General features: G+C 51.5%; 9 protein-coding genes across 9 annotated transcripts; 1 reads left to right on the top strand and 8 right to left on the bottom strand.

Annotated features, from left to right (window-relative positions):
- Positions 1-513: 513 nt before the first annotated feature.
- On the bottom strand, positions 514-2,412 carry LRP88_09361 (amidohydrolase family-domain-containing protein; the record flags this gene model as incomplete). The annotated part of the gene is made up of 2 exons (XM_083245847.1): positions 514-1,029; positions 1,093-2,412. The coding sequence occupies 2 exons, from the start codon at positions 2,410-2,412 to the stop codon at positions 514-516; spliced, it is 1,836 nt and encodes a 611-aa protein (XP_083096960.1).
- Positions 2,413-3,042: 630 nt separating this feature from the next.
- LRP88_09360 (uncharacterized protein) lies at positions 3,043-4,769 on the top strand (the record flags this gene model as incomplete). Its single annotated transcript, XM_083245846.1, has 2 exons — positions 3,043-3,832; positions 3,880-4,769. 2 exons carry the CDS (start codon positions 3,043-3,045, stop codon positions 4,767-4,769), a joined length of 1,680 nt encoding a protein of 559 aa, XP_083096959.1.
- A 1,397-nt stretch (positions 4,770-6,166) lies between these two features.
- On the bottom strand, positions 6,167-6,538 carry LRP88_09359 (uncharacterized protein; the record flags this gene model as incomplete). The annotated part of the gene is made up of 1 exon (XM_083245845.1): positions 6,167-6,538. The coding sequence occupies one exon, from the start codon at positions 6,536-6,538 to the stop codon at positions 6,167-6,169; it is 372 nt and encodes a 123-aa protein (XP_083096958.1).
- A 936-nt stretch (positions 6,539-7,474) lies between these two features.
- LRP88_09358 (DUF3712 domain-containing protein) lies at positions 7,475-8,848 on the bottom strand (the record flags this gene model as incomplete). The annotated part of the gene is made up of 2 exons (XM_083245844.1): positions 7,475-8,546; positions 8,601-8,848. 2 exons carry the CDS (start codon positions 8,846-8,848, stop codon positions 7,475-7,477), a joined length of 1,320 nt encoding a protein of 439 aa, XP_083096957.1.
- Positions 8,849-9,539: 691 nt separating this feature from the next.
- Positions 9,540-13,110, bottom strand: LRP88_09357 (uncharacterized protein; the record flags this gene model as incomplete). The annotated part of the gene is made up of 2 exons (XM_083245843.1): positions 9,540-9,602; positions 9,655-13,110. 2 exons carry the CDS (start codon positions 13,108-13,110, stop codon positions 9,540-9,542), a joined length of 3,519 nt encoding a protein of 1,172 aa, XP_083096956.1.
- A 957-nt stretch (positions 13,111-14,067) lies between these two features.
- Positions 14,068-15,283, bottom strand: LRP88_09356 (CRAL-TRIO domain-containing protein; the record flags this gene model as incomplete). Its single annotated transcript, XM_083245842.1, has 2 exons — positions 14,068-14,510; positions 14,566-15,283. The coding sequence occupies 2 exons, from the start codon at positions 15,281-15,283 to the stop codon at positions 14,068-14,070; spliced, it is 1,161 nt and encodes a 386-aa protein (XP_083096955.1).
- A 799-nt stretch (positions 15,284-16,082) lies between these two features.
- LRP88_09355 (flavin-containing monooxygenase) lies at positions 16,083-17,576 on the bottom strand (the record flags this gene model as incomplete). The annotated part of the gene is made up of 1 exon (XM_083245841.1): positions 16,083-17,576. The coding sequence occupies one exon, from the start codon at positions 17,574-17,576 to the stop codon at positions 16,083-16,085; it is 1,494 nt and encodes a 497-aa protein (XP_083096954.1).
- An 825-nt stretch (positions 17,577-18,401) lies between these two features.
- LRP88_09354 (uncharacterized protein) lies at positions 18,402-19,565 on the bottom strand (the record flags this gene model as incomplete). The annotated part of the gene is made up of 1 exon (XM_083245840.1): positions 18,402-19,565. One exon carries the CDS (start codon positions 19,563-19,565, stop codon positions 18,402-18,404), a length of 1,164 nt encoding a protein of 387 aa, XP_083096953.1.
- Positions 19,566-19,988: 423 nt separating this feature from the next.
- On the bottom strand, positions 19,989-21,065 carry LRP88_09353 (uncharacterized protein; the record flags this gene model as incomplete). The annotated part of the gene is made up of 1 exon (XM_083245839.1): positions 19,989-21,065. One exon carries the CDS (start codon positions 21,063-21,065, stop codon positions 19,989-19,991), a length of 1,077 nt encoding a protein of 358 aa, XP_083096952.1.
- Between the last annotated feature and the right edge of the window lie 75 nt (positions 21,066-21,140).

Genomic DNA, 21,140 nt, shown 5'->3' with positions numbered 1-21,140 from the left:
TTAGTTTCCACCTGGGGTGCGGTTGGTTTACCCAATCAGGCCTGGCTTAATCGAGCCACTGGGGTCCAAAAAGGAAAGTCGGCGCGAACCATGATGTCACCGCCGCCGCCGGCCCTCGCGCTCACCAAACGGTTTGACTGCACGCATGTTCAGTGTGGAAGCAGGCTCGTAGAACTTCCGGGACCGGCGGTGCGATGCAGATATCATATTATTACACTATCAAATGCACTTTTACCCCGCAGAGTTAGCAATGGATGGCCTGGAGAATTGCCGATCGCTCCCATCCCCGCAACATTGTGTACAATCAAGGACCATCCCTTAGGCGGCCACATTTGATGCCTCAGTGGGTAATGAGAAGGATGATCTTGACGCTGGCACGGGAAATTTAAACCGTAGCAGTAACGTGATTTGTTGTCTCTCCTCGACCACGAAGATGGGAAGCAGCACGCTGCGTTGGGCTATAGCACCTAAGATTCACTAAGCTGGTGACCACGGTGCTTCTCAAACTGACAATCAGTGCTTGTGGCCGGTTCCATGATCACAGGCATTGCGAACAGCCAACCTGCGCATTGACTCCCGCCCCTCTTCAGACAATGAGCTGCCCTGGATGCCTCCCACACTCCTCTTCTTAATAGTCTGGCTAATGGTGTCGTTGTTCGGAAACTTGGCCACGGCACCGTTTCTAAAATCGACGCCCTCTGCGATGTACACCACTTCGCCACCAACCATGGTCACCAAACTCTTCTGGCGAGCAATCTCATCATCGGGGACTTCAAAGTAGTTGGACTGCAAGATGATCACATCTGCCACCTTGCCAACCTCCAACGAGCCTATGTATTGGTCGGCCCTGACGAACCTCGAGCTCTCTGTCGTGATGGCCCGAATAGCTTGCTCTCGGGTGAGTGAAAGCCCAGGGATACCTGTGCCGTTGTACGGCGCACCCTGCGAAGATGGGGAATTGGGGTTGGTCGGATCACCAGAACGCGTAACGCCGGCCTTGATCGCAAGCCACTCATCAAGAGGGTCAATCTATAGGAACATTCGGTTAGCTCATTAACAGTTCTTCAAACCAACTGACAATTTTACACTTACCGGCCAGTCACTTCCATATACAATCCGAGCACCAAAGGCGGCGATATGCCCCCACGCCTCAAGATAGTTCGAACGGACTGGTCCCATGCTCTTTAAACCATTAGGAAGCCAAACTGAGCTAGCTTGCGACCACTGGAAGCTCATGATGGGATCGGCTTTGAGCTCAGCAAACCTGGGCCAGTCGTTTGGGTCGGTCAGCTCGTTATGAGCAAGCCCGACTCGATAGTCATTCAGGTGAGGGTACTTGGTGCGGACATCCTCCAGAGCATCGAGGGCAACACGAACTGCCAAGTCACCATCGACATGCATTTGAGCGTCTATGCGGTTGCAAATGAGAGGTGCGAGGACTGCGCTCAAAATTTCTCTACTCCAGTACGGCTCAGGCCTAGCCTTTGGGTCAGGCTCCCAGACGGTGCCGTTGTCATTTGGCATGAAGTACGGCTCGAGAAGTGCCCCGGTGTTTGCTGGGTATAGGATGACTCCATCAACAAAGAGCTTCACTGCATGCCACTTGAGAGTTGGGTCTGGACCCAACTCCGTAGGATCGTTCCACGTCGAAGTGACATTGAGGACGTCCTGCACCAAGGCCTCGATCTCTTTCGTCGAGTTGGGTGCGTCGATCCTATAGTCGAAGAATCCTCGCGCACTAAGGCCTCCTTCTTTCTTGATCGCAGCAAATGCCTTGCCGGTTTCTGGGCCTGCGGCAGCGTCCTGGAAAGCCGTAACGCCTTGCTCGCGAAGCAGCTTCAGAGCAGCCTTTCCAGACTTGATGTCATCTTCGGGTGTGGGCGGAGCAGGGCCGGCTAGTAAATCACTCGCATTATCTTGTAGAATTCCGGAAGGTTCTTTGCCACCAGGAAGACGCTCAACCACCCCGCCGGGAGGGTTTTTGGTGGCGGCTGTGATGGAAGAGGCACGGAGAGCAACTGAGTTGACCCAAAAGGTGTGTCGGTCTGCTGATTGTACTAGGATAGGTCGCTTCGTCTTGAGCTTGTCCAGATCCCGCTTCGTCACGCCCCCAGTGGCATCGGACAAGGTGTAATAGTCAAGAGCGATGACATCAAGCCAGTCGTCATCACTTTTGTCAGTGTCCGAGTCCAGACATCCTTGGATATGGTCGAGCACCTCCTTCAGACCCAGTGGTTGGTAGTTCATGCTGCACTTGAGGAGGTCTGCACCACCTGAGATGACATGCATGTGAGCGTCGACCAAGCCCGGCATTGCCATCCGACCTTCAAGATTGAAGATTAGGGTATCCGGACCGATCAAAGGCTGGACGCCCTCGTCGCTACCGAGGAAAGTAATGAAACCGTTTTTCATAGCCATAGCATTGTGCTTGGATGAAAACTCGTCAAGGGTGTAAATGGACCCATTGAGCATTACTGTGTCTGCAGCACATCCTTTGCACTTGATGGAGGAAGCAAAGACCAGAGGAAGACAAGACGCAGCTGCGAGAAGCAGACGACAGAGTGGCGTGGTTGGCGCCATAATCAAGTCAGATGGGAAGACTGAGACGAACAATTCTATCAAGGTTGTTTCGAATCTGTTTATATAGATAAGAGCTCTAAAGTCTACCTAAATACATCAAAATTAACCCCGCGATGTCAATTACCATTACGCTTGGGAAGAATTCCAGTTACAGGTGACATGTGTTGATCATCTTGGAGCTTGCGGCAGATTAACCCTTTTGAGCAAGTGTCAACCAGCCCCAGGTCGCGGGGTTGCGGTTGATTAACCACTTTGACTCTGGCGTGCCTGGGCCACCTGCCAGCTCCCAACAACAGCTTGCTTATCATGGACTGCACGCGTGAGCATTACTCAAGGCCTCCCACTTAGATCAAACCCTTAAGAAGTTGTGATGTCCAGCAGCCCAGTTTGCAACCACAAATTTGTCTCATCACCACCCAACCCTACCGCAAGACCGTTTGACCCAAAATCGACGCGAGCAGTATGGTGCATCAAGGAACGATGGGCGAAATCGATGCTGAGGATTCCACAAGAGGGGGCCGGCGGCTCCAAAACGAAGTCGATGCGCAGGATCTCGCTGCATTGGGTCACGAGCAGGCACTTACTCGCAAGTTTAGCCTTGTGAGTATGTTAGCCATGGCTTTCTGCGTCCTCGGCACCTGGGCCGTATTCGCCCAGAATCTAGGCGCAGCTCTAACAACAGGAGGCCCAGTCAGCATCTTCTGGGGGTTGTGCCTCGTCACCTTTTGCAACCTATGCGTCGCAGCCTCAATGGGCGAGCTCTGCAGTAGCATGCCGACGGCCCTTGGCCAGGCATACTGGGTTTCTCGTCTTTGGAGCGGACCGTCTGGTCGCCTCTTGTCTTACTGCTGTGCTGCCGTCAACACGCTGGGATGGTGGACTTTGACAGCTTCGCAAAACAGCTTCATGACGAACCTTTTACTTGGCATGAATGTCATTTTCGACAATGACTGGGACGGTGCTACGAAAGGCTATGTGCAGTTCCTTCTCTACGTGGCGATCACCGTCTTTTTTACCGTCTTCAACCTCGTCGCATGCCGCAGCGATAAGACACTGCCCTACTTCAACAACTTCATCGGCGCCGGGTTCGTGGGACTCTTCATCGTCATCAGTATGGCCATTGTGATCGCTGTTGGAACGAAGCCAGACCTTAGCTTTCAGTCGGCCTCGTTCGTGTTTGGAGCTTGGATCAACCAAACGGGCTGGCCTGACGGAGTCACTTGGTTTACCGGTCTTGTTCAAGCTGCTTACGGTTCGTGATCCCAGATATCGCCATATGATGGAATCTAACTTGAGTAGGGCTGACTGCATTTGACGCCGTCATTCACATGGTCGAGGAAATCCCTTCTCCCCGACGCAACGCCCCGAAGGCCATGTATCTCTCGGTCATCTGTGGCGCCGTCTCGGGGTTCCTGTTCATGGTTGCATGCCTCTTTGGCATCCAAGACATCGATCAAGTCATTGATTCCCCCACAGGATTCCCATTCGTGGAGGTTCTTGTGAATGCTTTGGGATTGGCCGGAGGCGCGGCGTTGACTGCTCTCTTCATCTTCAACGGCTTCGGTCAGGGTATCAGCGTCCTTACGTCGGCTTCGCGACTAACCTGGGGCTTTGCACGAGACGGCGGCTTGCCTTACCCTTCATACTTTGCCTACGTCGACCCGACCTGGAAAGTCCCCGCACGCGCACTCTGGCTTCAATGTCTGATCATTTCTTTGATCGGGGTCCTCTATCTCTTTTCAACCACTATTTTAACTGCCGTCCTTGCTGTCAGTACCATCGCTCTCACGATCTCCTATGCCATCCCCATCGTGGTCCTTCTGGTCGTTGGTCGCGATAAGCTTCCACCGAGGACCTTTTCTCTTGGAAAGTTTGGTCCGGCGGCCAATTACATCTCAGTTGTCTACTGCGTAGTCACCGCTGTGTTCTTCTTCTTTCCAGGAGGGCCCAACCCAACATCTAGCGATATGAATTACGCCATCGCTGTCTTTGGTATTATGCTGTTGCTCTCTTTGTTATTTTGGGTAACTATGGGAAAGAACACCTATTTGAGAACGGTGGACTCGGCTAACCGTGCCAATCATGCCCACGGGTTGGAAGTGCAGAGTTATGACGGTGTTACGGTTGGTCAAGACAGCCCAGCGATTGACAAATCGGGCAAGGAATCAAAGGGAGTTCTAGAGGGCTAATTACGATGATTCTAATGTAATCTTAGTGGCGCAAATGCAATCAAGATTAAAGTAGTAGTGTCGACGGCGAGACAAATGATTGCTAGTGTGGTAGAACGAAATACTCTACATCTCCATCTACAATACTCAGTCTCAGCTTCATTCAGCCGTTCGACAGCCCGAATCCAACGTTCATACGACAAGACGAGCGTCAATGGCCGTGTAGCCAGCGAAGTTGCCGCTGGCATCGCCAAAGTAGGCATCCTGACCATCGTTGACATAGAACTGAGATCAGCCGGTCACAGCTGACGCCAAAGTCATAAGAGATACACTCTACCACGTCGCTGTATAGCGCCAGATAAGGCCCGTCTTGTGCAACTGATGGGGCCACTTTCCTATCGCAATGCTGGTAGCCGCAGCGTTTCCATCGAGCTGCTTCCATGCTGCCAGGTCCGGGGTACCATACCTCCAAATTTCCCCAGTCTTGAGGATCTGGTAGACTCCACCTCCGCCTGCTACTACTGCGATCTCTTTTGCCGCCGAGTTGTTGTCAAGTTGCTTCCAGCCCGTCACTGGAACACCGGTGTATTGTAAAACCTTTCCTGAGTCCTGAAGTTGGTATACCTCCTGCAGCGATATCGACGGTGGCCGTGTTCTCGCCCAGCTTCAGCCATCCAGTGAGTGGCACTCCGGTGTACTTGAAGATCAAGCCAGTCTTTTGAAGCTAGTAGAGATTTCCTCCAGCGGCGGCTATCTTTTTGGTTGCTGGGTTGTTGTCCAGCTCCTGCCATCCAGTCATGGGAGTTCCTGTGTACCTCCAGATGCGGCCTGTGGTGTGTAGCTGGTACAGATCATCGCCGCTGGCAATGATATCGGCAGTGGCAGGGTTGCCATCCAACAATTGCCAGCCTGTGATGGGGGTGCCGGTGTATTTCCAGATCTTCCCCGTGTTGTGAAGCTGATAGAGCCTTCAATTGGCTGCCACAGTCTTCTTGGTAGCAGGATTGTTGTCTAGCAGCTGCCAGCCAGTCAAAGGAGTACCCGTGTACTTCCAGATCAGTCCCGACTTATGCATCTGGTACCGGGCGTCAGAGTCCGCAACGATACTGGAGGTAGCGGGGTTGTTGTCTAGGAGTTGCCAGCCCGGGAATTTTTGGTAAATGGAGTCTGCGAACTGGCCGTCGGTGGCATTTATGTTTTTCCCGCCCAGTACAGCGACTCGATCTTTCATGATTACGGCCGGAAGCGAATAGGACATGATAGACGTTGGATCCGGAACATTTGTTGCGATCAAGGCTGATTTGTCCTGTGGCGTGAGGATCAGAGCAACCACTTCATCCCTTGTCAAGCCCTGGGCCGACATGAAATAGGCGATGGATATCCGTTCCCAAGTATTACCGGTGCCCGTCCTTTGCTTTTCATGCAATGCGGACGTCGCCTGCGTAGCCGGAGGCAGTATTAAGGAACTGCACTTTCGCATATTTGCCCCAGGCGTTCATGTGGCTCAAGATGCGATCGCGAAGATCCACGGGAGGGTTATCAAGGAAGCCCACGCTGAGACGGACGCCAGAGCTGCCCCAGTATCTAGTTGTGAGTAAAGTGCGTTGGTCTGGTATAACATTAACGCTCTCGCCAGTCGTGCCTCGCGGCAGCATCTCCATCACGGGCGCGTTTGCCGGGTTGTTAGAAATGGCGGTTGTAGCTGCCGAACCCCATTCAGACCGGGGGAGGAGCTTGACGGTGCAGGCGATGACTTCGCCGCCATCCACAGAGCCGTTGGTAGTGGACATGTTGGTTTCTGAGTTGGTGGAACGTGTGAAGATGAGGTCTTCTAATGGGGTAAGAACTGGGGCTTGTAGTAAAAACAACGGATAGAAAGGAGCAAGGAAAGTTTCGAGAACGGGTATATATAGACATAAGAAGCAGAAATATTACCTATTCGCCCCGAATTTTGTAGAAAACAGACAGTGTGTTAGAGTCCAATATCGAAGCCATCTTATCGGTGTATGTCTCCGTACCTAGCGGTTCAGCCCGCACCAGCTCGGGACTAAAACTTTAGCTCACCTTTGACTGCGGTCCAGACTGGACATTTCAATAGTCATGAGTGAATGTCTCATATTCTGCAGTCTTGATTGCGCCTTACTGGTCGAGGGTAATGGTCCGTCTGGGTGTTGTCCCACATTCGTTCTAGACCGCATGATCCAGACCTTTCTACAGAGTATTGATGAGTTTTCTCTAGATAAGAATAGCCGGACATGAAGAACTAGTTACTCTAGCACCTTGGCAAGAGTTCTGTAGGCCATGGTGTGGCTGGCTGGAACGGTTCCGAATTCGGAAATAACTAACTACTCTCTGCCACAGGTATCAACTTCTGATAGATCCATTTCCGTATCTCCCTGGCGATTTGTGCTAGGCAGTCATGAACCCTTTCTTGAGCGGCGTTCTATCCAATGTTCGCCATCGCCTGGTTACTGTCACTCACGCTACGCTGTTATCTGCAGCCATTCTGCAGGTAATGCTGATAGGTTAAATAGTTCATGGGCATAAGGTTCTAGATCCTGTCTCATTGTCTACATGCCGCCATGTCACGGGAGCTGGGCAAACTAGCAGTGGGCGATACCTGACGAGAATCAAGCGCTGTCAAGACACATACTCCTCCCTCACAGGCTAGCGTCTTATCTGTGGTCAAATCTCCCGATGTACTCTCTTAGTAAGAATAACTGTCATTACCTGCTCCTAGCCCTAAGTCCCAATCTCAAAAGATTCCACATCCAGGGTCTGCTCGAGTTCGATCTTTTCACCACGCTTCGTGTGCTCGTCTTGTTTCCCCCTGAGCTTTCTCCCTCCCAATGGCCAAGTAAATGTTCGAATAAGGTAGAGTTTCCAATAGCCCCGCCGAAAATGCCAAGCAGAGAGCCTTGGTCTGCACCCAGCAAGCCACCGACAACGTCGCCAAGGAGTGTTATAATAGGGACGGTGAACTTGATGTGCTTCCGGTTCAAAACGCCTTCGATGTACTTGACGTGTTCTCCGTTGACTATGGTGGAGTTTCCTGTTGCTACGAGCTCGATGTAACCATGGCTGAGCGCTTCTTTCTGACTGTCAAGGATTTCTGAGAGGTTGGGCACAAGCTCATCAAAAAAGAAGTTCCCGTCAAAAGGAACCGAATTGTTCCCAGGCCTGAGCTGAAGGTCGTAAAGGTTTACCAAGCCAATCCTTGTTTCCCCTGACATGAGATTGAAGGTGAGGTTACCCAATCCGAGGGTCAGAACTCCAGAGTTGGGGATGTTCAGATGCCCTTTCATGTTGAACTTTGTGTCGTTTGACTTGAGCATGAACTCCATGTCGCGTAGCCCAAAGCCGCTGAGGTAGGTCAGAGAAGGGACCTCAATTGTCTTGTCAAGGCTGCGCTTGTACTTCAGAGTACCAAGGTAAATGTTAGGCTCGCCCTGGAGGGACAACTTGACCTTCGGCTGGTCGAAGAACTGGTTGAACCATATCAGCAATTCTGTCTCATTGGCCACCAAAAGGGTCTGGTTCGTGATGATGAGATCTGTTTTGTGGTTGACGTGCTGCTCCGGAAGGTGAAGCTTGAAGAATGGCGAGTACGGCTTCGTGTTCTTGTTGTACAAATAGAGGTCAACGGGATCGAGCTTCACACCCAATGGCGTGTCCAGGTACGTGTGTAGGCTCATGTTGACATGAGTTGGCGAAAGCGCCTGGAGAGCACCGCTGGTTATCTGCAATTTCTGGCCATTGAGGATGTTTTGAATGATCGCTGGAATGATGATTTTGAAACTGGTGTAGTCTATGTTAGCTGGGATCTCTCCTGCTCTCGGGCTGGGAGCTCACAAGAGTGGGAGTAGAATGGCGAGAAGAATTATGAGTCCAAGCAGGTACCACCACTTGAATCGCCCAAAATGCTGCTTGAGCTTCTGTCGTTTGCTGGGGCCTGGAATGGCCTTCTTGTCCCGAACATGGTCGTCTGATGAAGCGTTGTCGCTCTGGGCGTCTGCAGCCGGTGCGGCATCTGTACGGGTTGTCTCGTCAAGGGGCGAAACAGCCCGTTCTGACTCCGCATTTGCCTTATCTGAAGTCATTTTGCTCGACTGCTGTAACCAGGGGATGGAGAGTTGAGGAACGAGGTGGCTGGAGGCCTACTTTCAACTGTGGTCCCTGTCTGAGACCAAGCCGACCGGGGAAGCGATAGTCGTTTCTTTTCACATGCCGGATCCCGGATCGTCGTGCGGAGTTCTGGCACTACCGTGCCCCGATGCGACCTAAGACGCGGATGTACGCATGACCACTACCCTCCATCACATTGTGGAGAACAGGGGGTGCGGAACCCACGCGGAAACCTGTTTTGCTGAGCCCCCAAGGAGATTAGCTTGCGAGAATGTGCTACAGGGGTAGGATTCCATCAGCGCGACCGCAACCCACGCGACAAACACATGCCAGCTCAACTCTTCGGCATCAAGATAACGAGGTATCGAATCTGAACGACATGACATCAGAGACTGGAAGCGGCGCAGACCAACGGCGTACCTGGCGACTCTGAAGGGATTCTGCTAGATGACCATGGTTTTGGCAGGGCGGTGTTTCGAGCAGGACAGACAAGTCAAGCACAGAGCGTTTACGAGGCAAGTTGGTCAAGACAATTCAATTAAACGCCATACGCCAAAAGGTATCGTGTTTGTCATAATCATCCAAAATTAAGAATCCGAGAGCCATACGTCTCTACCTAACTGACCATCCATTATTGCAATTAGCCATGTCCTTTCCAAGCCGGCATTACGTTCGTCCCATCAATTCCTTCAGCACAGCATGAACAAGATCTGCTACAGTAGCAACGAGCTGGGTATCTCAGTTAGTTACAGTTTCAAAGACATGATATAGGTGTACTTACCGGTGTTGCATCGCCAATGAGCTCCGACACTTGAGACACAAATGTCCGACTCAGGAGAGATTCAGCGTTGCCCAAGAGCCCCAAAATGCCCTTGACACTAGAAGGCGTGATCAAAGGAAACACCTGTTCAACAATTCCTTTGATGTCAATCTTCTTGAGCGCGTTGAGAAGAGGCTTTACGGCGTCGACGAGACCAGTCAGATCAATGCCGTCCAACTCCTTCAGTAGCGGTTCAACTATCTTGAATAGTCCTTCGATGTCGACCTTGTTCAAGACGTTGATCAATGGCACTGCCCCTCCTATGAGGGTATGAGTTTGATTGACAAACTTGTCGGTGAGAAGATCTTCGGCGTTGCCTACAAGACCAAGCAAGCCCTTGAGAGTCTTGGGAGTAAGGTACGGCTTCAGGACATCGAAAAGGGCCTCGAGATCTATCTCTTCCAATGAATCAAGTATGGGAAGGATCTTCTTCACCAAGCCGGCCAGGTCAATCTTTGAAAGAGCATTGAGCAATGGCTTGACCTTCTCGATGAGGTCCTTGAAATCAATTTCCCCAAGTGCTTCAAGCAAAGGTTGCAGTTGACGAATAAGTTTCTTCAAGTCGATTTCGCCCAGGGCTGAGACCAGAGGAACAGCTTCGTCAATAAGAGTTTGTGTCTGATTGACAAACTTTTTGGTGAGCAAGTTCTCTGCGTTATCCAACAGTTCCGTGATGCCTTTCACGCCGTCAGGGGAGAGCAAGGGTGAGATGGCATCGAAAAGGCCTTTGATGTCAAGATCACTGATCTCGTCAAGTAGGGGCGAAAGCTTCTTGACCAGCTTCACAAGGTCGATCTTGCTGATTTCTGAAAGCAAAGGAGATATCTGATCGATCAGATCAGGGAGGTCAACTTCGCCGAGTGCGGATATCAGAGGAACCGCGCCAGAGATCAATGATTGAGTCTCATTGACGAATTTCTTCGTCAGTAGATCTTCGGCATTGTCCAGGAGGCGAACGATACCCTTGATGGAATCAGACGTGAGCAAGGGTTGGACGGCAGCCAGCAGCTTGTCCAGATCAAGCTTGCTGATCTCCTTCAAGAGTGGTCCCACTTGGTCAAGCAAGCCCTTCAAGTCGGCCTTGACTAGGCTGTCGAGAAGAGGGGCGGCCTTGGAGATTAGAGATTTCGTTTGGGAGACAAAATTCTTGGTGAGGAGATCTTCGGCGTTGTTGAGAAGTCCAACCAGTCCCTTGATGGAATCCTTGGTCAGCAAGGGAGCCAATGCGTCAAGGACCCCCTTCAGATCAATCTTTCCTAGACTGGTGATAAGGGGGGCTGCACTCGAAAGAAGTGACTTGATGCTCTTGACAGTATCCTTGGTTAAGAGATCCTCGGCGTTTCCGAGCAAATCAACCAGACCTTTGATAGAACTCTTGGTCAAGAGGGGTTGTAGGGCGTCAAGAACCCCTTTCAGGTCAATCTTGCCAAGGCCATTAATAAGAGGGCCTGCGCTTGAAAGGAGAGTCTTGATGTCCTTGACCGTGGCCTTCGTCAAGAGAGACTCAGCGTTCTCTAGGAGCCCGACAATGCCATTAATAGACTCCTTGGTAAGTAGCGGCGCCAAGGATTTTAAGACGCCTGCGAGATCGATGTCTGCAAGGGTGTCGATGAGCGGCCCAGCGCTTGACAAGAGAGACTTGATGCTCGCGACGGCCTCCTTGGACAACAATGACTCGGCATTTCGCAGCAAGTTCACGATGCCCTGGACCGAATTCTTTGTCAAGATTGGCGCCAAGGCATCAAGAACTCCTTTCAGGTCGATATCTGAGAGCTTCTTGATCAACGGCGATGCGGTGGAAAGAAGCGACTTCAGACTTGTGACAGTGTCTTTTGTCAACAGAGATTCTGCGTTGCGCAAAAGCTGCACAATTCCCTGGATCGAGTCCTTGGTGAGAACCGGCTTCAAAGCATCCAGGACCCCCTTGATGTCGATATCAGACAATTTGTCAATCAGCGGTGATGCGCTGCCTATGAGCTCTTGCGTCTGATCAACAAACTTGGGTGTCAAGAGGTCTCCTCCATTCTTCACAAGGGCCACGATGCCCTTGATAGAGTCTTCCTTGAGAAGCGGCTGCAGCGCTTTCAAGATGTTTTCGAGGTCCAACTTTGTGAGTTCCTTCAGGAATGGAGAAAGGTCCTTGATTACGGGGCCAATTCCGCCGATGAGCCCTTGGGTCTGATCAACGAATTTTGGCGTCAAGAGGTCGCCAGCATTCTTCAACAAACTGACGATGCCTTTAATCGAGTCCTCGGTGAGCAATGGCTTGATTGCGTCCAGAAGGCCTTCGAGGTCCAGCTTTGTAAGCTCTTTCAGAAGCGGTGAGATGTCGCCGAGTACAGGACCGATATCTTCGATGAGGGATTGTGTCTGGTTGACGAAATTGGGTGACAGTAGATTTCCTGCATTCTTGACCAAAGAAACAACGTCTTCGATCGAGTCTTTCTTGAGAAGCGGGTCTAAAGCTTCAAGAATGCCATCGAGATCAAGATCCGTAAGCTTCTTGAGGAGTGGCGATAGATCACCCAGCAAGGGCGAGACATCCTTAACCAGGGATTGGATTTGCTTGACGAAAGTTGGTGATAGCAATGTTTGTGCGCTATCAACTAGCTTCACGACATCTTCGATAGACTCCTTCTTGAGAAGAGGTCCCAAAGCTTCGAGGATCCCGTCGAGGTCAAGATCCGTCAGCTTCTTGAGTAACGGTGACAGATCACTCAGCAATGGCGAAACATCTTGAATGAGAGACTGTGTGCCGTTGACAAAGCCGGGTGTCAGAAGAGCTGCACCATTTGACAAAAGATTGTCGATGTTGTTGAGATTGTCGGTTGTGAGGAGCTTGAGGACCTTGTTGACAATGCCAGCGATGTCGACGTCTTTGATCTCATCAACCAGCCCTTTCAAGTCCAATTCTGATACCACATCTATAAGTGGACCAGCCTTGGTAAGAAGTGCCCTGATGGTGTTGGGAACGGGCGGCTTCAAAGTCGCGGCGAGGTAGACCATGGCATCGTGGAAAGCCTGGAGAAACTCGGGGGTGAGCAAATCACCGAGAGCTTTCAAAAGGCCTTCGAGATTTCCGAGCGCCTTGGTGAGTCCGCCGAGAGACTCTCCTAGGTCACCGAGTCCAGGAATACTTATGCCCCGGCTGCTGGAGTCTCCATCATCTGAACTCGAGCTGGAACCCGAGTCTGTGGCATTTTGGCGCTTGAGCAAGACTGGCGATCGGAGACTGGCGCTGCTCTTGAGTAGGATGTTGAGCTCCTTCAGCGCATCTGTCAACTCTGATCGAGGAACAAGTGCGAGGTTGTGCTTTTCCAGGAGCTCTACCAGCTGCAGCTCAGGCGCCGAGACGGTCTTGGGCGATGCATGGCTGAGGGGTATCAGAGCTGCGACGAAGAGGTTGGAAATCTTCATGACTGCGATAAAACGGCCTGGGAGATGCAAAAGTTGGTCCTGGTCCCGTCTCTGTCGATACAGCTAGGGCGGAGAGAAGATCACACGCCATTGCTGTGTTTATACAAGATAACACTCCCCCGCCCAACCACGAGCTTTTGATTAGCACTGCAATCAAACCCCGGCCGGCTTGTCCACTTCCCCACGATTACCCCAGACCAACCTGGCTGCGTTCCTTGTTTCCTCGGCCGTGAACGCGGGGAACCTTGCTCTGGCCCAGCCCGATCGTTGAGCCGATCTTTTTAGTTTCTGTCCGCACCTCGCAAGCTATCTCATTTCGGGAGCAGCTCACATGAGCCGCCCGCTGCCAGGATCGGCGGGAGGTTGCATGGCAATTTCCCTCACAAAAAGTCCCTCGAGGATCTTGAAACACGGATTGCCTAAACGGCGATAGCCAAATTGCCTTGACAGGGATGCGACAAGGGGGGTTTGTGATAACGAGACTACAATCAATAGCGCCGAGTTTATTCCAAATCCTGCAACCGTGCGAGCACAATCACCAACAGGCATGAAAGTTGGGGCATTCTCCAAGCAAAGGCTAGGTTCGGGAAACTTGGGTGAGACTTGGAGCCTCATAGTTTGGACCAATGGTCCAAATAAACCCATCTGAGATGGCGTCCCGAGGCACGTAGTATGGTCGGCTGGTAAAAGCGCCCTTGTGATTGTAAAGTTATCTACGCGGTACTGAAGCAGTTCGTTAGTTGCTAACCTAGACCTTCCCGGACATCGTGATAAAAGAGATCTGTTGAATAATTCCATGTAATTCTACATCAGTATTAAGGCTGAGGGAGTAGTCTGACGTGATTATGGATATTACGACAACTATCACTCGAAGGTAACATGAGTTAAGTTTAGCTACCATTCTGACTTGCGAACTATGGGAATGTAATCAGTAAATGACGGGCGTGCAACGAACACCTATCTGGCCGCCTTGAAGTCAACATCTCCCACTCTAGTTACCACCCCAACTCGATGATAGTAGGTTGTCGCCCTGACGTATGGATCCAGCTTCCAATAGTTCAGCTGAAGCACTTTTACCAGCTGATTTCTCTCCTCATTCTTCTCTTTTCCCAGAACAAACTCTGGTTCGAGAGACGCCCAATCCGCTGTCAATCGATTGAACTGATCGATCAGCTCGTCCCGTTCCTGCTGAACCTTGACCTTCTTCTCTTCCGATTGCATTCTCTCATTTTCGGTTGGTACTGGGTCAATGTATTTGTATTCCCAGGTGTCTTGGCCCCCGTAAGACCTCTGTAGGTTCTCCTTGGCAATGAACTTTGTCAACGCTTTCGTGCCGCTGGTGAAATGAACCTTGGAAGAGATGACAGGGTCCAGCCAATGCTTGATAACACTCCATATGCCTATTGAATAGGGTTAGTATCTGAAGACCTATAACGTAATGGCGAGGCTACTTACCCCAGAAGACGAATGGAGCGTTGTGGACAAGCACTGAGGCAAGAGTTTCAGGATATCTGGCCTCCAGGATCTCAATGAGGAACTTGACGACATGGAAATCCATGTTTCGGAGTCCGAATCCGCTCAGATCAAAGATCAGACAGACCTTGTCATGCGCGTCTCGTGCCATCATTCTGAGGGTCTCGATGTTGTGCAAGACATAAGTCTCCATGGCCCCGGGAGATTGCTTATGTGGATCGTGAAGGCGAACTCTGATGATGTAGATTGGGTGTCCGTCTTTGTCGGTGCCTCTAACGTAGCTCTTTCCAGAGCGGTACTGCATGATGAATGCTTCTTCGTCCACAGTTGGCGCTTTCTTCAGCCCGACGCTCTCACCCCCTGCAACAATGGCCTCGTCAACACGCCTTTCACCTCGCCAGTTGACTGCAGACACGAGCATGTTGACTGCCTTCAACACATCCCAGTTTCGGGCCCGGAGGAACCGCAGAACAGTTGCATCAGGATGATCTGCGAGTATCATCCCCCAGAAGAGGCGGCTGAAGCTCTCTGGCGACTTGTCCTTGAGATGATGCTGGAACTCATGACTTCTGTCGGGAGCATCGTGGCTAACACAGAAAGGCCCACAGAGTCGCAGTAAATGTACCCATGCCTCCTGCAGCTTGCGTTCTTCGTCAACCGTCAGGTTGCCAAGAGTACCAGGCTCCGATTGAGTGGACATGGTGAGGCTTAAAGTGCTAATAGTTGAGGAGGATTGGTTGAAACTACAGGAGAAGAAAACGTTCATAGGAGATGCTGAAAAGGAATATTGTGTAGAGCCAGTTGGAGTGTCGTGGGCTAGGTGTGACGTCTAAGTATCTCTGCCGCCTGTTGAAGGAAACGAAATCACAAGCTATCTAATAGGGTATTGAGAATATTGGCCGAAGCGGATGGTAGCTCCGCAGTCCACTCTTCCTCGGCTATGACCATGGTCACTATGACAGAACTAAAGAAGACCAAGTTTCGCCGTGGCCAACTCAATGGTGCTGGCCCAAGCAACCATCTGCTCGGAAGGTGGTCCTGAATCGGGAAAGCCACGAGGAACGTTGGAGTTGGTGTCTCGGAACCAGCGTCTTGGGGCTTCGGTAGTAATATTGGGGGCTAATGTACCCCGCACGTAGCAAAGCCGATCTGTCGGCTGGAGAAAAGACGCCATTGCGAGATCTACATGGTTTGTGATAACGGCGCAAAGCGAACCGATCCGGACGATCTAGTTAGACCCTTAAGGAGTTTAGAATGCGATCTCATGTTTCCCCCAGGACTTCACGGTGTATAATGGCACGAGCATATGACGTAGAAAAAAACAGTGGTTGTGATTCTCGCGAACGCAGCAGTCCGTCGAGACTCATCAAACAATTTGGATTTGTTGCAGCAACGGAGTATGATTCATGTCGAAAAAATATGAAATACATTCTCTACCTATTTAGAATAATGCCAATTGAAGATCCCAACAGAAACTTTCGCAGCTACGATGCTTCTTCCTACGAGAACTCCAGGTCCTTGGTCACATCTCCCCAGCTAGCCCCAGCCATATCGGCAAAGTAATTGGACTTTGGGCTCCATAGTCCCGTTCCGCCCTTTGGAAAAACTGCCCCAGCATTCTTCAGATAGGTTGAACTCAAGCTCATCATGGGCTTCACCGGCATGTCCTTGGACGCAGCGTTCCGTGGCACCGCAACACTCGCCTTTCGCTGTTTCATCTTCTGGAGGATGCGCACAAAGAGCCTCGCGCTGACGTCGGCCCCGAGTGTCCACGATGCATTCTCGTAGCCCGTCATGAAGAGAAGATTGGGGACGTCCTGGAGCATGGCCGCCCTCCAAGCAAACTTGTCTGCGACATTGAAGGGTTGGTCATCTACCGCGAACTTGATTCCTCCACCAAAGCGTAACTTCAAGCCGGTGGCTGTGACGATGACATCCGGGTGTAAGACTGCACCCGACTGAAGCACAATGCTCTTCTCAGTGACCGTCTTGATCGTGTCAGTGACGACGTCCGCTTTACCTGACCGAATGGCGGCAAAGAAGTCACCATTCATGCAGGCGCAGAACCTTTGCTCCCATGGGTTGTATCGAGGCTTAAAGTGAGGGTCCCAGCTGACATCGGGAGGGAGCTGCTTGATGGTGACGTGTTTGATGATTTTCTTGGCTAAACCAGGGCATGACTTGCACAGAAGTGTTGTCAAGTAGCTCCTGAATAGCCACAAGAGCCTGTTGAGAAAGTGGGCGACACTTGCGGGTAGGATAGTGAAGAGAAGAGTTGTGAAGAAACTGTTCGAGGGCAAGGGAAAGATATACCCCGGGCTTCTTTGCAACATAGTGATCCGTTCCGCCCTATCGGCCATGGATGGCACAATCGTGACAGCAGTGGCACCGCTCCCAATGACCACGACGTTTTTGTGTGTGTAGTCGTAGTCCTTAGGCCAGAACTGGGGATGGATGACCTTTCCTTCAAACTTGTCAATCCCTGGGATCACTGTCTGCAGTGGTGTTTGGTAGTCGTAGTAACCGGTTCCAAGGAGCAGGAATCGAGCCTGGAAGAGAGTAGGCTCATCCTCTCCCGGCCGAGTCACTTGAAGCTCCCACGTCTTCTTTCCGGAGCGCCAGTTTGCTGTCAACACAGTGTGGTTGTAGCAGATATGATGATCGATGCCGGCCGATCTAGCGGACTCGATCATGTAGTCTTTGATCTTGTCACCGGCAGCCAAAGATTCGTTGTGCTTCCACGGGCTCCACGGAAAGCCAAATGTGAAGATGTCGGAGTCTGATCGAATGCCGGGGTATCTGAATAGATCCCATGTACCTCCGATGGAGTCGCGGCCTTCGAGAATGGCATATTTGAGGTCGGATGGTCCTTCGGTTTGGATGCGGTATGCGGCGTTGATTCCAGAGATACCTGCTCCAATGATGATGACATCGAAGGACAAACCATCTTGGATGGTGGAATCGGCGACTGGTTCTTCTGCGTGATTGCCCATCGCGCTTAAAGATGATGGATCAAAATGAAGGTCAAAAGATATTGAAAACAAGCAGGAGACTTGCAAGTTTCTGCATAAACGAAGAAGCTCTAGATGTCTAACTCATGAACGAAACATACTGTCGTTCAATGATGGCCATATATTGTGTAAACGTCAATCTTTCCACCATCGTCATTGCCCTTGCATAGGTGGCGCAACCCGCGATGGAGCCTCGGTTGCCGGCGTCGGGGTCTTTCAATTGCCGTGTCGCGTCAGGTTAACTGCCCGGTTATAGCCTAGTTTCCGAGAGAGCGACTGATAGCATGTGAACTCGCCCAAAACCACGCATTTCTTGCTGGAGACCGTGTCGGATGATCACATCGGACTTGTATGTGGTGCCTTTTCTCCTTCGGGGTGCGGTGTCCGCGGAACCAGATGCAAGATCGCAAGCTAAACCACACAAGGGAACCCCATTCGAAGGTCGGCTTCATGACAGAGAATGCGGGGAAGGACGTGCTGAATCTCTGCACCTTGGACGATCCTGCCCTCCTCGGGTTAGACAACTCACCCAAACCTGTCAATTGTTAGCGGGTGGTCAGGTTGCTCGGGATGGGGACATAGCCGAACGCAACTACGCGACTTGGCTGTCAAGACTGCATTACCTTCAACTGGTAAGGAATCATCAGTTGCTCCGATGCTCCGATGCTCCGTTTCACTATCGGCATGCGTTTCAGCCGTTGAGAGTCCCATGATCATGGCAGTTCCGCGTCATTACAGAGCGAGTTACCCCGCTGCCTCTGAATCGAATGCATGTGAGATTGCGGGCCTATGAGAGAAGCTACTACTCTACGACAATGAGTCTCGGCTATAACTGCAAAGATTGATGCCCGCAGCCTCAGTAAGGAAATCCTTTGCGTGCTCTGCTGCCTTCTCTGCCTCGGCCCCAAACCCGATCCGAGGTCCCAACAAAAGAATGTCGTGGGGACAGTGTTCAGATATGTCCAGGTGAATCATCCAACCATGCTTCTGGTAGCGCTCGCAGAAGTCCCGGATGTCGTGATAGAGGACTTCGTTGCCTCCAGCATTGACAAACGTCGGGATGCTTACGTCCGGTTTGAAGGGGTGACGTAACGGTGATAGATATGGGCCCGACGGGTCAAACATGCCAGATTCCGAGATTGTCAAGGCACCCCATCGCCCAAACTCTTTGCTGAGATAGTCGGTCTTGTAGTTGGGCGACCTCGTCATGTCTTGCTCGAGCGCCGCGCTCACATCAACCCAAGGTGACCAGAGAGTGACGGCTCGCGGGAATGGAATCTCGTCCTGTTGACCATACTCGTGGATGTACCGCAACAGCCCAAGCGCAATGTTGGCTCCCGCCGAATCACCGGACAGGATGATTTGGCTGGCCGGGATGCCTTTGGTCTTGATCAGACAGAGGTACGCCGTGAGAGCATCTTGTAGCGGAGCGGGAAAGCGCCCGCCGTTGCTACTAGACAGACGGTATTGCGGCGTGCATACATGAGTGCAGCCCGTTTGCTCTATCAAATATCGAGCAAGATACCCGGTATCTTCATCGCGACCGTTACCGATAACGAAGGCGCCTCCGTGAAAGTGAAGAACTACCATCATATTCGATCGTACCAGCTCAGGAGGCGGTGGCCGTGCTGGTGTCCAGGTCAAGCCCAGCTGAGCAGGCTGAATGGCAATGTCTGACAATACTCCTCTGTATAGCTTGGGAGACCTGGGCGCAACAACTTCGAAACGGTTCTTCTCTCGCCCCGGACGAAGAGTAAGTCTGTCTCCGGCCTTCGTAAGCGACCAGTACAGCAGCAGTAGTCTGACCACGCGCATGCGAGCAGCCTGGTTCAGTGACCACTGTCGGGAGGGCCGTGCCCATGGAAGCAGGCAGAGGGCAACGTCGAGCCCAAAGTGAGTGAGTAGCCACGGCGAGTACAGGAGGACATAGATGTAGGCGAACAAGGCTTTCAAGGGAGAATTGGCAGCCATAGTGAAAGGTTTCAAGTTTTGGGCAGATTGACAAGGTGTTGTTTTTTTTTGGCGGTTGTCGTAGGCTCGAGCAAAGTTGACAGTATAAAAAGCATTTTCCGCGGGATGGGAGGGATTGCTCCCCTTACATAGTCCGCCAGCGAGGAGACGTACCTCGGCATCAGCTTTAAAGCCCAAGTCAAGATCACTAGGGATTGCTGCAACATCATTTCTAGTTATTCTCAAGTCACGCATCGCCCAGTTCTTCTAGTTGGTAACTTGGCAGTCAATCGCGTTTCTTATTCACGTGAACAGGCGGAGGAATCTGGAGAGCTTGCTCGTCACACGTGCTATTTGGCTCCGATAAGACACCTTTCAGCCTAAGCTGCATTCAATTTCAGCTTCTACATAAACCAAGCTCGCCAGATATTCGCAGACTCTAATCTACCGCATTGCGCCTTTTCCAATACCATCGCGCAGCAGCTCTTGAAGCCAGGTCGGCCACCCTCGAATACCCGAGATGGCTGACGCAGACCGTGGAATAATAAGCTGACCACCTCTTCTGCTCTTTATCTGCCCAACAACTTCACTAGCAATTTGATCGCTCGTGAGAAACCGAACACCTGAGCCTTCGAGGTGATCTGCAAAGTCCTCAACGAGAGGAGTCCTGACGAAATTGGGGTGAACAACAGTTGTCAAGACATTTGGAGACTTGTAGAAGTGCTTCAGCTCACATGCCAGAGATTCATGAAATGACAACGCCCCAGCTTTCGTGGCCGAGTAGTCTGCCCCAGTTGGAAGTGCAACAAACGACGCGATGCTTGCAACCGTGACTACGTGACCCTTGTCCAGCTGTATCATGCGGGGAAGAAACTGTTGGGTGGTGAACCACAAAGCCATGACATTGACGCCAAAGATTCTGCGGAGAAATGACTCGGGCATCTTGAGGATGGGAGTTGGCTTGGTGATACCGGCGTTGTTGATGAGGATGGATGGATGCCCAAGTTCCCGGCGAAGAGCGTCGGCAGCTTCTTCGACAGACTCGGCAGAAGTAACGTCGCAGTGGTAGAAAGAGACACGTGGGTTCTCTTGCAGGTCTTTTGGCAAGTCTTGGACATCCAGGACAGCGACCTGAACACCAAGGCTAACAAGCCGTTTGACAATGTCCTTCCCTATTCCGCTCGAACCCCCGGTGACGACAGCGATCTCGTTCGGCCAGTCCCAGCCTTTGCTTGCTCTAAGGCGCCAAGAGTTGGAAGCCATAGTGTTGAGGGTCTTGTTGAAGGACCTGATCAAGCCCAGGCCCACAAGAATTTGCAAAGCAAGCTTGATAGTTGCAGGCTTCAAAGATTCCGTGACTGAGTCTGGCAGCCTACTAATGACAGAGGCAAGAGCATCGTGGGCGAGATGAGGAGCATGGGTGGCTATGAGAAGCAATGGGCCTGTCAAGAGGGGGGAGAGAATGATTCGACCAAGCTGGGAGATGTACTCGATCGCAGGGGAGTAGAGCAGTGAAGTCATCTTGAGGTCGTGTATGAGAGAGACAAAAGGGTAGGACTAGGTATGTTGAGACAAATTCGTAGGCACTGGGTACAA

Source organism: Fusarium phalaenopsidis, assembly GCF_050370095.1.
Source record: "Fusarium phalaenopsidis strain FUZ10S chromosome Unknown contig_32304, whole genome shotgun sequence".
Lineage (NCBI taxonomy): Eukaryota > Fungi > Ascomycota > Sordariomycetes > Hypocreales > Nectriaceae > Fusarium > Fusarium phalaenopsidis.
This window is presented reverse-complemented; position numbering and strand designations above follow the sequence as displayed.